The sequence below is a fragment of the Camelus dromedarius genome, chromosome 1, assembly GCF_036321535.1.
Source record: "Camelus dromedarius isolate mCamDro1 chromosome 1, mCamDro1.pat, whole genome shotgun sequence".
NCBI lineage: Eukaryota > Metazoa > Chordata > Mammalia > Artiodactyla > Camelidae > Camelus > Camelus dromedarius.
This window is the reverse complement of record NC_087436.1, coordinates 43,799,631-43,815,954: the sequence shown is the minus strand read 5'-3', so window position 1 is coordinate 43,815,954 and position 16,324 is coordinate 43,799,631. Positions and strand designations below refer to the sequence as shown.

Below are 16,324 nucleotides of genomic sequence, written 5' to 3'. Positions count from 1 at the left end.
TAGTTCATTTCTCATCTTTCTTTTGTACTTCTTAAAGGCTTTATTGTGAATGTTTTTACTTATGACAGGGCATTGTATTTATTTTTAAAAGATTCTGACAGAGCTGTAGTTTAGAAAGGAGTGTGTTGGTGTAACTGTGTAGACACGTTCTAATAGATGGGCTTTTGAGATAATCACTTATTTTTGAAGTAACATTGGTATTCCCCTTAAAGGCTTTCCCCTGCTCCTTATAAAATTCATTTCTTTAGCAAACAGAAGTCATAATTTTTTAGAAAAAATTTATTAGTAAGATTTTTACATTATCAACAAACATCTTAATAACGTAATTAAGTTTTTGAAGAGCAAATTTTTTATATGTGTATAATTTTATTTAAATATTGTACTTTTTTAATAATAAGGGTTTTCAGGTAATAAAAATATGAAAATGTATAGTGTAAAATGAATGTGAATTTATATAAATACAAACTATACCACGTCTTTTTGTGAATGAGATTTATCTTTTTCACTCTTTTTCTTCTGTTTTTCTTCTGCTTGTTTTTCAAAATAATCTTTAAGCAGATGGTTCAGCTGTGGTTCATACTGGCTTGCATGCTGCAATCCGTCTTCCCTCCCTTAGAAAGACAGGAAACATGAGACAACTATGTTCTACAGTGGGCTCCATGTCAGCATTGCAGTCACCTCCCACAGTGGCAAATTCAGAGCTGTTTCTTCCTGAACCACCCCAAGCACTAACCCAAAAGTCAGTTTTAATTCAAAATGCTTGAATTAAACACATTTTTATTTTACCTTCACAGTGTTGAATCACAAGGCCCCATAGTCGATTTTTCCTCAAACAGGCTAGATTTCCCACAATCAACAAATGCCTTCTTCCTCTGGTCAATGCAACATTCATTCTTTTTTCTGAGTCAATAAACCCTACTTGTCTTGTCCTTACGCAGGACAGAATAACGATCTCCTTTTCAGCTCCCTGAAAAGCATCTACTGTGGACACTTGCACAGCTTTCATGTTAGGATGGTCAAAGTCCGTGGCACTGAGTAAATGACAAAGCTATGGAGGAAAGAAGACAAGGACCATGCAGTGCACAGATCATAAAGAACCTGGGCCTCTCAACGTGCCCACAGTAGCCACTGTAATTTAACAAATAGCGGATAATTTCATTGTCACAGAGATTTGGCTAGTTTCTAAAATGATAGGTAAATAACCTGATGATAATATAAATTATGGAACAAAAATCAAGGTGATGTGTTATCTATTGCTGGGAAACTCATTTGGATATGCTAATTTAGAGTTGACTAATAATGAAACATGAAAAATAGTAAAAATAAATATAAATAAAAACTAGTTAGAAGTAATTGGCTTGTGTGTACATTAATATCTGGTATCTATCTTTGATTTAGTGATAAAATACAATAATAATGAAAGAACATTTCAGAAAACAGAGATTCAATCCCATCTGTCCCAAAACACAAAGCATACACCATATTTCCTTCCCTCTAATTTGTTTATTTGCATTTTTGCCCCAACAGCTGTAAACTGAATTTAATTAAACCTTGTTAGGTTTATATTTAATTATACAGAAAAAAAGCCAGACCAGACAAAAACCTGAATGCTTTTTTAATAATTAACTACATTCCCCAAAGTTTTTCAAGCACCAAACCAAACTACTACAAATGTAATATCAAGTATTGTAATATAAGGTTATATTTAATATAGGGTAAATATAATATGTAATACAAACCTTGTACATCTGGGATCTGTATAATGTTATCACTCCAATCATAGAGCCTGCTATTCCACTTGCAACCAATGATTGAATCAGCTTGAGTGTAAAAGCAGCTTCTGCCACATTATGAAAGCTGTTATCTCTTTCAATCTGGAATAAGAAACAGATCCTAAATTATATTTCCCAGAAAGGCTATGGAAAGACCAAGAAAATCACACAAATAATAACAAAATTAAACCAGGAAACTAAACTGTGTTGACTCTCATCACCATTAATGTCATTACCTGCTCCAGTCCTTGAACGTTATAGAAGCACAGGGTTGGTAGCCATTCCAGTAAAGGGCTCCTCTCTGTTTCTGAAACGCCATTCACGAGGCTTCCTTCGTAAAACAGATCATTAGCAACAGCACTGATTATAGGGTGACAACGGTACTGGGTTCTCAATAGAACTGGCTTGTGACCCTAAGGAATTTAAATGCAGAAAAATAAGAAATTAAAACAGCATTTTTTCTCCTAGGGGAACAAAATCCACAACAATATTTTAAAGCTTAAAAATATTGCCATATTGTACACTTAGTAAATGAATTACAACCATGATAAAACAGACTATAAATAGAAATAATTTTTTTTAATTACTAAAAATATTTTCATGGTAAACTTATTATATCAGAAAATTATAAAATATAAAACATCAGATCTTAGACTTAGTGTCTAATAATTAGTTTGGCATCAACACTATGCTTTCATAACCTATAAGGAGTTGGCCTAACACTAAATTGAAAAAAAATCTTTAAAAATTTAAAAACTGTTGTTGATGACTCATTTATTAACTTTCCTCCTTAGGTACAAGCCATTTTTCATTCTGAATCTTCAAAGAAGTTTCTGATTTTGTTAATACATCACAAAATCCAACTCCCATCTACTGTAGGGCTCTCCTGGAGCATGTTTTTATTTGCAAAATGTTCTATAATATTGTTTAAACATCTTGAATTGTTACAAGGTACTCTATTAACAATACATAATAAAATGCAGGATTAATGATCACATGGACAAAGTTATCTTCTGTAGGGGAAAAACATATAAAAAAAAATCAATCCCCAATACTCTTTAAGGCACAAAATTTGTGGATAAGTCTAAGTCAGTGGGCATGTGAAACCTCTGATAAAAAGTATTAGGTATAAAAATGCTCAAAGGGTCATTCTTTATGATTGGAAACAACTAAATGGTCAATGCTAGAAAAATGACTAAATTATGGTATACCCACACAACATAATATTTAGTGATTAACATATTTATGTCAATAGTGATGATTATACAGCCAGCAGTAACATGGGGGAATGATTTATTATAATGCAAAGTTTTTTAAAAAGAGGCACGATATAACCATCATCAAAAAGTCTACAAATAATAAATGCTGGAGAGAGTGTGGAGAAAAGCAAGCCTCCTGCACGGCTGGTGGGATATAAATTGGTACAGTCACTATGGAGAACAGTATGGAGCCCCTCAAAAAACTAAAAACAGAGCTACCATATGATCCAGCAATCCCAATCTTGGGTATATATCTGAAAAAAATGAAAACTCTAATTTGATACATGCACCTTATCAGACACAAAAATTAACTGCAAATGGATCAAAGACTACAATTTCACAGATATGTCACCAAAAGCACAAGCAACACAAGAAAAACTAGATTAACTGGATTCATCAAAATTATGAACCTCAAAGGACATTATCAAGAAAATGAAAAGACCCATCAAATGGAAGAAAATATTTGCAAATCATATTTCTGATAAGAGATTAATATCCAGAATATATAGCGAACTCCTACAACTCAACAACAGAAACAACTCAATTCAAAAATAGGCAAAGGACTTGAATAGGCATTTTTTCAAAGATAAGTGCATGAAAAGATGCTCAACATCGTTAGTCATTAGGGAAACTCCAATAAGATACCACTTCACACCCAATCATTAAGATAGCTATTATCAAAAAAACTGAAAAATAACAAGTGTAGATGAAGATGAGGAGAAATCAGAGCCCTTGTACATTGCTGTTGGGAATGTAAAATGGTGCAGCTGCTATGGAAAAGTCTGGCAGTTCCTCATTAAACACAGAATTACCATCAGACCCAGCAGTTGTATTTCTGGATGTATAATCAAAAAAACAAAAAAACCACCCTGAAAGCAGAGATCTGAACATATAATTAATACCAATTTTCATAGCAGCATCATTCACAATAGCTGAGAGGTGGAAACAACCCAAATGTCCATCAACAGATGAGTAGATAAATTGTGGTATACATATACAATGGAATATTATTTAGCTTTAACAAGGAATAAAATTCTGACACTTTACTACAATATGTACAAACCTTGAAAACACCATGCTAGGTAAATAAGCCAGACACAGAAGGAAAACTACTGTATGATTCTACTTACATGCAGCACCTATAATAGGCAAATATAGAGACAGAAAGGAGAACAGACGCTACCAGGGGCTCAAGGAGAGAGGGGGATGAGGAATTACTGTTTAATAGGTACAAAGTTTCTGTTGGGATGATGAAAAAGTTCTGGAAAAGGACAGGGTGATGGTTGCACTACACCAAGAATGTACTTAAAAAAAAAAAAAAAAGTAAAAAGTACTGATGTGCTGCTAATGTGGGTGAACCTCAAAAATGTGCTAAGTGAAAAAAGCCAGACACAAAAGGTCACATATTGTATGATATGAAAATCGTAAGACTGTATGATATGAAATATCCAGAATAGGTAAATCCATATAGACTGAAAGCAGACAGGTGGCTCCCAGGGGCTGGAAGGAGGAGGGAATGGAGAGAAACTGCTAAATGGGTGCAGCTTTATTTTGGGGTGATAAAAATGCTTTGGAACTAGACAGAGGTAGTTACTGCACAGCATCATGGGTGTACGAAAATGCCACTGAATTATTCATTTTAAATGGTTAATTTATGTTATGTGAATGACACCTCAACTTTAAAATATACTAATAATTTAAAAATTTAAAAAAACATGAAGTAGAGCTCTACCATAGAGACATGGGTAACAGACACATTACAGATTTCTTAAAATTTTAGAGCAAAAGCAATATACTCACAGGTAAAAGATTCATTTTATTCTTAAATTACAGGGTTCTACTTATCTTTAGGATGAGCACTTTCTAAACACCTCCAGTTAAAAAAAATTTTAGGGCAAGGACTCGGTCTTCTAATATTTTCATTTTCTATCAAACTCCACAGTGTATAATCAATAAATGATCATTCTGTATGAATTCAGCAGTAGTACCATCAAGCAAAGTCGATCAAAAAGCGTTTGTTCCAATCCATTTTCATGAGCTGCATCAGAACCCTGAATAGTAGGAGGAAGCTGTTTGGGATCTCCAACAAGAATCAGCTTTTCACACTCAAACCTAGAAACAGAATTCCACAAATTAATCGAAGCAATGAGAAAGCATGCACTGACATCATTTATTGCCTTCTTTTCTAAAATGTATTTCAAAGAATTTGAATACCATTAAGCGTTCTGAGAACTAGCAAGGCTTAATATCGCCAACAAGTGTATTAAAGGGCTTTGAAAAGTTATTCATTGAAGAATCCTTTACAGAACTTAATTTTTTCCCACATAAAACCTAGTAAGTGTCCCTGGCCTCTGCAAGAGATTAGTATTTCAAAGAACACACTTTGAGAAATTAAGATTTTTAGAAACTATAAACTTAGAAGCTTTTTCAGAAGTCATTTAGATTCAAGTCTCACTTTAGAGATGAAGTAAATTAGGCTTTCGGGTTAAATGTCTTTCTAATAGGAGTAGGATGCAGTGGGGAAAAGATTTTATAGAAAAATCTATTTCAAATTTTTAGCTCTATTATATTCTATGGTCAGAGCAAGTTATTTAATTTCTACAAGCTTTGGTCTTATCAGTAACCTTGATGTAATAATACCTTGCATGGATGTTGTAAGGATTTAACCAAGTATGTAATGTGTTTAGTATACAGTAGGTGCTCTGCAAGTATTACTCCTCCTCCCCCCTGCGGGGCCTTACTGTTCCTCCATTCCTGGCTCCTGAGTAGGGTGACCGACTCATCCTGGTTTGCCTAGGACTGTCCCAGTTTAAACACTGAAAGCCCCACAATGCAGGAATCTCCCAAATTTTGGACACATCATGACAGTTGATACCCTACTCTCATTACCTGGGGACAAAACAAGGACTAGAACTCAAGCCTACTGAGTCTGAGTCTAGTATTCCTTCTACTACCTTTAGGATTCCTCAGTAAGAGATGCTTTAAAAGCACAACATTTCAACTGACTGAGACAGCTTAGAAGATGTCACAGTCTTCTAAATTTTAGTAGACAAATTTTCATTTTCAACTTATTTTCCTTCATATATTTTATATCCTTTCATAATCTAAAAAATATTTTTAGAACCTGAACTCTGGAATTATACCAAGGTAAGGCAAATGAAGAATATTCTTCAGCAGTTAGGTTTGTAAAACTATGACTAAATAAACACCTTCAGCCTGGTTGAAAAATCTGCAAGGTTCTAAGTAGAATTCTAGCAATAGAGCTATCAAAGCTTTAAGGATTACGTGATCCAAATATCTAAACTGTGATCTAACAAAATTTTGATACATTAACCCCCCCAAATTTCCCTCTGCATTCTTTTAAAAAATCAGTTTAGTACTTGCATTGCTAGGAATTTTTACTTAAGTTTGCTAAGAGTTTGAACTGAGGAAATGTTTGAAAAATTGTTAACATCTGAGTGCTTTGGGAAAAGAACCTTTCAGGTTACCTTGCAATGGGAAGGAGAGACGCTGGCTCAGTTATTTGACTGCACTCATCCAGTACAACCACAGGAAATTTAAGATCATTCATGCATGGAAACGGGCAGGCTGCACAGGTAACTCCAACTACTCGAACCTTTTTTACAATATAAATATTCATTATAACTACTAAAAAAATAAGAGACTATATTTACCAAAGAACTTGTAGGCTAAAATCAGAAATCAGCTAGTCCTAATTTAATTACTGGCAATCTGAAATCACAGACCATTTTATCACCACCTTTTCATTATTCTCACATAAACAGAAATCACAGGATTCAGACTACTTAGGCCACAAGTCCATTAATAAGGACAAATAAAAGACGTATTTGATACTCAGAAGAAAGGTATTATAATGTCATGGGTTTAAAAATATCAAGAATAACAGACCAATTTTATCCTTCTGGATGAGGCTGAGTAATAACATGCATTATTATCAACACAGGCCAAAGTTCTCCACAAAGAACACTGAACATGCTAGTGAACCACGTGCATTTTCTTAACCTTCAAGCACATTGGTATTTTGACTTATTTAAGGTAAAGATGGCTAATTAATTAATAACAATAGTAAATTAAAGTGTAATTGTAGCCTGTAAGTTTATTTGAATCTTATAAGTCTTTAATATTACAGTAGAATACCATTCTCAAGGCAAAAAGCCTGAGAAAGCTAATACTTAACCTCTGGGACTAAATATAAACAAGAGGAAAATCAGTGACTTTTCCAGTTGGATGTGGTCATTGGCCTAGTATCCAGTATCTACACAAATACACACACACGTAACTGTGTGTGTATATGTATACAATATGTGTATACACACACACATACTTTTTCCTCCTCTAACAATCTGAAATATAGTTACAATTCCTTGGTAGCAAGGCCAGGCCACACAAAGTGACTGTATCTTTTGTCAATAAATGTGATTGACAAACTAGGCTTTAATAATTAAATACGACCTCTATAGATCATGTGAAGAAAATATTATAGTAATAAAGAACACTTATCACATACAATAGCCCTCTGTCAGGTTTTCCTTCTTCTGCTAAAAACAAAAACAAAAATCCTAAAGCTACACTTATATTAGAAACCCCAGTTTTTAAACATTCAGTTCTTTTAAAATGATCTAGCAGAAGACAGACACCCCTGTAGCAATATACACTGCTCTTGATACCACCCTCATATCATTTGTATCTGATTTCTGGTAACTATAGCTGACAAAACCACTTTAGAATGAGAACCTCAAAGTTGTGTTCAATAAGTAATTTATTTAAAGAAATATCTAATAAAAAAACCTAAAGAAATAAATTTTTCTTTAAAATACATTATTTGTATCTTTTAATTTATCATATTGCTAAGAGTCTAACAGCAAAAGAGATTTTTATTATTGATCTAAGAAGGAGTATGAACTATGTAGCATTTTTATAAATTAGTTTTATTGTATAGACGTATCACTTTAGGAGTGTGTCAGGTCTGAATGCCTAATTGGACTGTGGAAATTTGCTAGAGAAAATGTTTTAAAAAATGTTTCTTCTAAAAGAGTTTCCATTTATGAATAGGTGATACCAATGAGCAATAGATTATAGTAACTGGGCTTTCACTTAGAAAATTATCAAAGAAACCATAACAATTCTTACATATCAATATTATGTTGGGTAAGGATGTAAGCAGTTTACATAAGTGACTAATTTGCATTAACTGAACATAGTCAAACTAAGCCCTTTTGGATTTGGCTGGGGAGAAGGGAGGAAAGTTAACTCTGTAAATCAGATAATAAAACGCTAGTCTGAGGACTTCTAGAACTTGTCATAGATTGGTTATTATTACCAATTTCTCCCTCCCTCTCCACGAGAGTACTACTCACCCACACCCTTTGCTGTGTGACTTTGCAGTGCTTCCCACCAGAAAAGTAGGTGCAGTATATTTTGCTGCCCCACTGATGCTGGGCTTGGTCATATGACTTACTACGTTACAGCAAATGGAATGTTAGCAGACATGATATGAACAGAAGCTTTACAGGTATTTGTGTGACCTAGCCTGCCCTCTTGCCCTTCTGCTGTCAGAAGGCCATCATGCCACAACTGTTCTCAGAATGAGCAGCTTGACCCATACTCTCAAGTGAGCCAAACCAATTGACCCTGCAGAGCCATTAAGTTTGTTGTCTTAAGTACTGAGATTTTGTTTGTTCAGTAGCATTATTTTAGCTGACCAAAACAGGGTCCCAGGCAGGTAGATTGTCCCAAATCTCTTTCCGAAAGTGACCAATGTCCACATGGTCCAACTGGCCAACAACCCTCTTTTCCTCCACTCCTTTTCTTTTCCCCATGCTGTCCTTTCACGGGAAGAAGCTACTAAGTGACTTCTTTCTCTCCTACCAGCTGATGCCCAGGTTGGCCTAGATCAGAACTTCATAAAGGAGATGATGCTACTTGCTGTAGACTGGGATCCTGTTTCCAGTGTTGGCTCCTGATACCTGGAAACAAGTGTCTGAGCCTCCTAGATTCTTGGGATAGATTTCAGACAGACCCTTAAAGTCCTGATTTTGTAGCAGAGCATGAAAGATAAATTTCACTTGGATATTTGGCCCAGTGTCAGTTTTTCTTCCTCTATATTTCCTAGAAAAAAGCCAAGTTACATTTAACTTGCCGGGAATCTATTTTCACCTTTTTACTTTCCTCTTAAGCCTACAAATGATACACATATAGGGAGAAAGAGAAAAGATGACTCTGTCATGATGAGTTGGATGTGTTCACAGTCAAAGAATGCTTTGCAATAAAACAAAACGTGCACTAGACAGACATCTGCACACCTTAGTTGAATCTAAGTTATCACAGTCATGTTTATGTCAAGGAAACAAATAGGAATAATATTCCCATCAATAGGAGTGAAAAAGGAATCTGTAACAGTATATATAGATTAAATAAAATAAGTTTAAAGAGCTATTTCCCCTCACCTGCTTCAGCAGGGTTTTATTGGTCCCCAGTTTATGCTGCTCAATACTTTTTCTCACATAGACTCTTTCCATAGGAGTCAGGTCTTCCTTCATTAGTGCATGCAGTTCTTTTAATTGTTCACTTTCATTTTCTGAGCCAGCATGCAAACTAAAAAAAGAATTACATAAAAGAATACCCCTTTATCCATTTTAATAGCAAGTAAATACAGATTTTCTAAATTAGTCAAGAAAAAGATAAGGCCTTCTTGACTCCTCTTCAAAAACCAAATTTAAGGTAAGAGTTGTATAACATCATATGTGACCATTCTGTGACTTTTAGAATTCCGGATTCTCACCTGTAAGGTAAAACCGGCTTGGCAATCTTCCTGATACTCCCAACTCTGACAAACTTTTCAAATCCAAGACTAAGAAGCCTTTAAAGAAAACAAGGTAAAATAGATTCTGATTATTTAGAAAGTAGAGTATAAAACAAAATTTCATATAATATTTACATTACTAGAATCAATTTTGTGTAACGGTATATTTTATTGTTACATAGTTCAATGTCAAATGCCTAAACTCAAAAGTAAATGCAATGTAGCTGAAAGACTTATAAAATGCATTTCATAGACAGTTTTTAAATATGTATTATCTTATGTTGAGGGCTCATTAAATGTTCATAAAATATAGATGTTAGTATTTTATCACAAATAAAATTACCCCTAAAGACATAATGTGAAAGAACTATCATATATTTAGCATCAAGTTTGGTATAAGAGTGTTAGCCTCTTTACATACATTATCTTAATACTCATTACAGCTCTACATAGTTTTTCATCTTAGAGATGAGAACACTGAAACTCAGAAATCAGGTATTTTGCTGAGGCCACACAGCTAACAAGTGGAGTCAGCCATTGATTCTAAGCTAGGCAAGTCTGTCTACCCCCAAAGGCTATCTGTGATGATTCTTCTACATACATTACCCCCAAGTAAGGCTTTGTAAAGAAGCAAACCCTCACCCTGCCCTTCCCTCTTATGTATCTTATAGCTCTAGCTATAAATATAAATGAATCACTATGCTGTACACCAGAAATTAATACAACATTGTAAATTGACTAAACTTCAATTAAAAAAAAAATTAATCTCAGGCCAAGCAATCTACAGTTCTCTCCTGTTTAGTCCCCAGGTTAACTCTTCATTGTCTTGAATCAAAAAATGTCCTCAGCCACTACTTTAGATTACTTAGAAGAGTACACACAAGTAGTACCTTTCCGGAGGGCAATCTTGCAAAGTACATTAAGAAATTTAAAAATGTTCATATCTTTCATTGTAGGCCTAGGACTTTTTCCTCAGAAAAGAATCAGAAACAAAGACAAAGATTTATGTTTAAGGATCTTCGTCACAGTATTATTTAAAATGAGAAAAATTTGGGAAGAACTTAGTGATCAAAAATCGCTTAAAATATAGCAGAGGCAAAATCACTGCACATAACAGAGCTATGAAAGTTTGCTTTCTAAGAAGATTTAATATGATAGAGAAATAATCTTTGAATAAAAAGAGCAAGATACAAACAATATATACTGTTGAGTACCAAGTTTGGAAAACAAAATGAGTGTGTATGTGTATAAAAAGTCTTTAATAATATAATAAAATAGTATCTGTACTGTCTGCATATTTTCCACTGTAAGCATTAACCTATATAATTATAAAAGTTAATTTTAAAAAGCCTACACTTATAAATAATAGATTATTTCTCCTAATCAAACTTTGTTGTTTATGTTGAAATTCAGATCAGTAAATACTGGAATACCAGTAAAACATTATATAATATTTGTAATCAAATCTTACATAATCACAAAAATTTTACACCTGCAGAACAGATTGTGCTATTGTTTTTCATGCAACAGTAATAGGCTAACTGATTAGTTTGTAAGTAGGATAAAGTCAAATATAAAACCTCACAATTTCAGCACAAGGATGGGGCAAAGTTAAAATTAAAGGTAGATCTCTCTTATTGAAATCAAAAACAATTAAATTTTTCTTCAGCTATTTTAGTATTATTTGTTCATACAGGCAGGTGGACAAGAGAATAACCTGTAACTTGGTTCTGCGATCTTAGCCTGCTTCCAAGGTTCCTGGGTCAGAGACAAAGGGCTTTTACTCAGGGCCCAGGAAGCAGCATAAGAAGCATCAACATAACAGCAGTGTTTCCCTTGGTCCCCAAGTCTTGTAAGGAGACACAGAGTCCAGCTGGATGCCTGTCCTTCAGTGGAATGAGCTGTAGGGAAGGAACACTGAGTGTGGGGATCCACTGTTTTTATACCAATAGCCTAAAACATTTAGCTACATAAATACACCTGCCATACCTACCCAAGAAGTACTCTGTCGACGGCTACATTAGTTGAAGAAGAAATTAAAAGTTTCCATGGTCTTTTATTTTCAACTGTGAGAGCTTCACTCTTTTCAAATAGCTGCACAAAAAACAAAACCACCACTGCCAGCAAATAACTCTTTCCTGCTCCAAAAACACCTAATTATATTGAGGGAAGGGGAAAAAATAAAGGCAATGTCATAAATTTCTGAAAAGCACAAGAAATATTTCACCCACCTATCTCCCTCTCTCCTTCATTTAATTAATTTATTAAAACAAATTAACGGAATGCCTACTATATGGCTTAATTAGCACAAGGGATAATAAATACGAAGATAAATATTCAAAAGACTTTACATTTAATGAGACCATAGTCTACTTAGGAAGATATCAAGTAAAGAACAATGATAAAATGATACAGTAACATTGTTATGGTATCAGAGAAAGAACCATTTCCCTCTGCTTTGGTGGAGATGAGAATGCCTCCTAAAAATAAAAAAGTAGCAGAACTAAGTCTTTCAGAATAAGACATCCTGACTCTTTAAGAAAGGATCATTCTAGGCAGAGGCCTGACAAAGCATGCAGCTGATGAGTATTTCTAGACAGCCTACACAGCAAATAGGCAAGAGACGAGGCTGTCTGACAAGGGAGGCAAAGGGATAAATCACAAGAGTTCTGCTGGCTATGGCTGCAAGTTTGAATTCTATTTTAAAGGCCAGGGGAAGTCAGTGAAGGATATTAAGCAATGGAACTGACTTAATCAGACTGTGTTTTAGAATTCTAGAGTGAAAATAAGAAGAAAGGTAAAACTAAAGGAGGATCAATTAGAAAGCTGTGTGAGCTAATTGTACCAATAATACATATTAACTTTACTAAGCACCTCTCATGTGCCAGGCACCATTCTAACCCTTTACCTATGTTAATGCATTTAATCCTCCACAACTATGAGAGACAGGTGCTATTATCAAACCCCATTTTTCAGAGTAGAAAATTAAAGCTAAGAGATAAGTAACCTGCCTAAGATCTTAGGGCTAATGAAGGACAGAACCAGGGTATAAATCCAGGATTCTAGCTCTAGTACCCACACTCTCACCAGCGAGGCTATAGGGAGGTATGATAAAGGCTTGAATTGAGGGGGTACAAATGAACCTGTATGAAAAATACGTAGAAACTAGAAGGGACATCTCAGTGACTGATCTGATGGGGGAAGATAAATAGAGATGGAGGAGGATCAAGAGAAAATCACTTAGGTGGGGAGGGTATAGCTCAGCAGTAGAGCACATGCTTAGCATGCACAAGGTCCTGGGTTCAATCCCAGTACCTCTATTAAAAAAATAATTTTTTTTTTAAAAAAGAGAAAGTCACTTACTCTTGGGACAAAGAATAATCTAGGATGATGCCCAAGTGTCTAGCTTGGTCAACAGGCTGGATGTGATGCAAATCCTCAAAACAGCTTTGGGGAAGAGGTCTGTGAGTGGAAATGAGCTAAAGAGGTAACAGAATCCTAAAAATAAACAGAAGAATTAGCTCTACAGAGGAGAAAGTAAAGCTCCCTCATTGGGACAGAACCAAAAGAGTAAAAATAGGTCCACACTTAGGTAAGTTGGAGAAGGAAGACAGGACATGGAAAAGAGTTTCTGTTATGAACTCCATTTCCTGTTTTAGAGGCGAGATCAATCTCAGAGAGAGAGAGTGGGGTAGGACAGGGATGGGGTTATGAGAACAATGAAGATCTGGAACAGCTACTATATGAAGGATAGAGGAGTGAGCTGACTAGGAATTAATTAATAGAGAGCACACAGATGTTTAGATCAAATCTGGATGCTTTGAAAATGAGAGTAAAATGCTACTCATTCATCAGATATGATGCCTGTTCTCCCTTTTAGGGTGCTGAGTTGTGCTCTCATCTAATAGTTTACTAAGGTGGGTTCAGATTCAAAAAAATCTAGTTACTCTGGAATCTTGTTTGACTAGGAAATTACAAAGGAGCAGACTGGGTTACAATAGCTTATATAACCATGTGTTTACTACAATTTTCCTTTTTGCTTCTTACCATGTATGATCGTGATCGGGAGGGTGTGAACTCCCAGTTCTGTCACTTCTTCCATACTTTCGTGTGATGCCATCATCTGAGCTATCCGAATCAGAGCTGTAGCTTGATCTTTGTTTAACTTGTGTGCCTGAATTAACTCACTAGCTAACTGCAATGTTGCTCCTAGACTGAGTAGTTCAGATTTTGTGTTAATATTTGAGAAGGCTGGTGGGATAAACTTTCTCTTATTGACTCTCTTGTTGCTCTCTGTAGTTGATGAAGACCTAGTAAAAAGGCAACAAATAAAAAAAAATTTTTTTAATGAGGGGCTTTTAAAATAGGTGAGTAGATCTATTCATAATTTAGCCTTCACTTTATAAACAACACAGAGAACATTTTTTGCAGACACAAATGGATATATACTCCTATTTGGAGGAAGGAAGAAGAGAAGAGAACTAATATTTGTTGAAAACGTACTATGTGCTGGCATTATGCTAAGCATCTTATTACTCGACATAATCTTCACAACAACACTAAGAAGTAGTTAATTACCTCACATAGAGACACAGAAATATTAACATTTTTTCCCAAGAAACCACCTAGCCAATAAGTGGTATACTGACTTTAAGGCCCATGTTCTAGTATACAAAACTGACTTAGATAAAATATAGCCTCCATTTCAGGTAAATCTGCAATAAATTGGTCTTATTTCTATTTCTATTAAGGCTGAATTCATTTCAAAGTAGATAAAGAACATAAGGGATATTTATTTTTTACCTAGGACTTCCTTATGGTGAAAAAAAAAGAAAACACTGCAAGTCAGATTATAACATTCCAAATTAAAAACTAGACTTTTCTATCATTTTAATGAATTCAACACAACATCATTTCCAATTTTTAAAAAGGGGACATGGTGCTTGAGAAATTAAAAATGAGATATAGGTTATGTCAAGAATAAAATTAGTATAATATATATACTGGATTCAACCTCTAAAATGACTCTTTTAAATGTTAAATAATTTGTGGCATAAAAGTACAAGTAAATAGAAAAATAAAATCAACAATCCAAAGATCCTTAACAAATTATTCCATGATGAAGACAATCTGCAGTAACACTAGGCCCCAACCACAATAGCTAGTTAGCTAGATAGCTAGGGGAATGGGTAAGTTGTTGGGACATGGTATGTATTCCCTTTCTTTTTATTTTTAACTACTGACAATCAGTACTCTCATAATCTCTGAAAGAAAATAAACACTTTGTTGGCAAAAATTTATGTAATGTAATTCTATTGCAATTTCACTATTAGTCACTATTTTTTAATATCAATGACCCAAAGGTAAGTAATGACTTACATTGTTAACAGGTATTGTGTTAGAGGTAGAGTAGCTGGATTAAAGTAGTCTTGAATGTTTTTCAAAGTGGTCAGCTCTGTGCTAGCATTACAAACCAGTAATGCATGGACCACTGCTGTAGAAAGAATGCAGAAAATGAACATTTAATGTAAATAAAATGGGCCATTAAAAAAAAATCTATAAAATGTCCTTGTAACTCAGAGTTCACCTAATCACATGACATAAAATAAACTCTTAAGTACCTACAGAGGTCCTTTTATCCATTAAACCATTACACTCATTCCTACTTTATAAATTGTGTAACTAAAGCAAACTTGGACTTCGATACAACAGTTAGTGAACAGGAACAACTGTTCTGAGTCAGTGCATGGTGAGACTACTTGATAGCCAGCAGTTCGATTTAATCAGCAGATGGCCTTACACTGTACAGTAGTATTTGTGTAATTTTTGAACATTTTCTTGCAATTCTTCCTCAGTTATTTTAGAGAAATATATGGAAAGCAGAAAATTAGAATGCTGATATTGGTGAGGAAACAACTACAATAAATATGAAAATATGCATCCAAAAAGTGACATATGTTCACTTAATTAGACTCTTACTGGACTCAAGCTGGTTGCCTAGGTTTATTCAGTTCTGAAAGAAAAAATCCAGTTTAAAATGCATAAGAAATACTTGAAATGAGTCATTAAATGCTGTGTCTTTAATTAGTTATGGACCAAATTCGACCATCAGAAATTATTCCAGAGATCAAAATGTATAGAGATGTCTACAGATTCATAGAGCTGGATAGGGATTCAGCTTACTAAAGCTTCCTTTATTAAAAGAAAAGTAAGGCTAGTAGCCTCCTGTCTTACAAAGAATTTCTCAAGACAGATGATAAAATATCCTCAAAATGAATGTCATATCCTCCTGTTCAACTGCTCACAGAATCTCTCGCAAAATCTACAAGATATTTTTGATGTAAAAATAAATGATCTGTTTACTAAATATACTTATCTGAATAACAAACCAAGAGAATTAAATAAACCAAGAGAATCAGAACTTAATTATTTTTAAAAATTCTTATTTATAATTTTAGAAATCAGGGATA

The 16,324-nt window shown here is 34.4% G+C and overlaps 1 protein-coding gene across 6 annotated transcripts in view; it reads right to left on the bottom strand.

Annotated features, from left to right (window-relative positions):
- Window positions 1–268: 268 nt before the first annotated feature.
- The window catches only part of ZGRF1 (zinc finger GRF-type containing 1), a 58,673-nt gene continuing 42,617 nt past the window's right edge, over window positions 269–16,324 (bottom strand). For 2 of the 6 annotated variants that reach the window (XM_031467386.2, XM_031467387.2), the window contains exons 19-29: window positions 15,234–15,348; window positions 13,902–14,164; window positions 11,848–12,007; window positions 9,834–9,911; window positions 9,499–9,646; window positions 6,520–6,647; window positions 5,020–5,143; window positions 2,009–2,185; window positions 1,740–1,874; window positions 787–1,048; window positions 275–611 (exon numbers count right to left, since the gene is read on the bottom strand). In XM_031467386.2, coding sequence (XP_031323246.1) covers window positions 466–611; window positions 787–1,048; window positions 1,740–1,874; window positions 2,009–2,185; window positions 5,020–5,143; window positions 6,520–6,647; window positions 9,499–9,646; window positions 9,834–9,911; window positions 11,848–12,007; window positions 13,902–14,164; window positions 15,234–15,348 — 1,736 coding nt within the window. In that variant the 3' untranslated portion in view covers window positions 275–465. Of the gene's footprint in view, window positions 612–786; window positions 1,049–1,739; window positions 1,875–2,008; window positions 2,186–5,018; window positions 5,144–6,519; window positions 6,648–9,498; window positions 9,647–9,833; window positions 9,912–11,847; window positions 12,008–13,901; window positions 14,165–15,233; window positions 15,349–16,324 lie in introns of those variants that run through there. The other 4 variants (XM_031467388.2, XM_031467393.2, XM_031467390.2 and 1 more) reach the window with 4 other exon arrangements.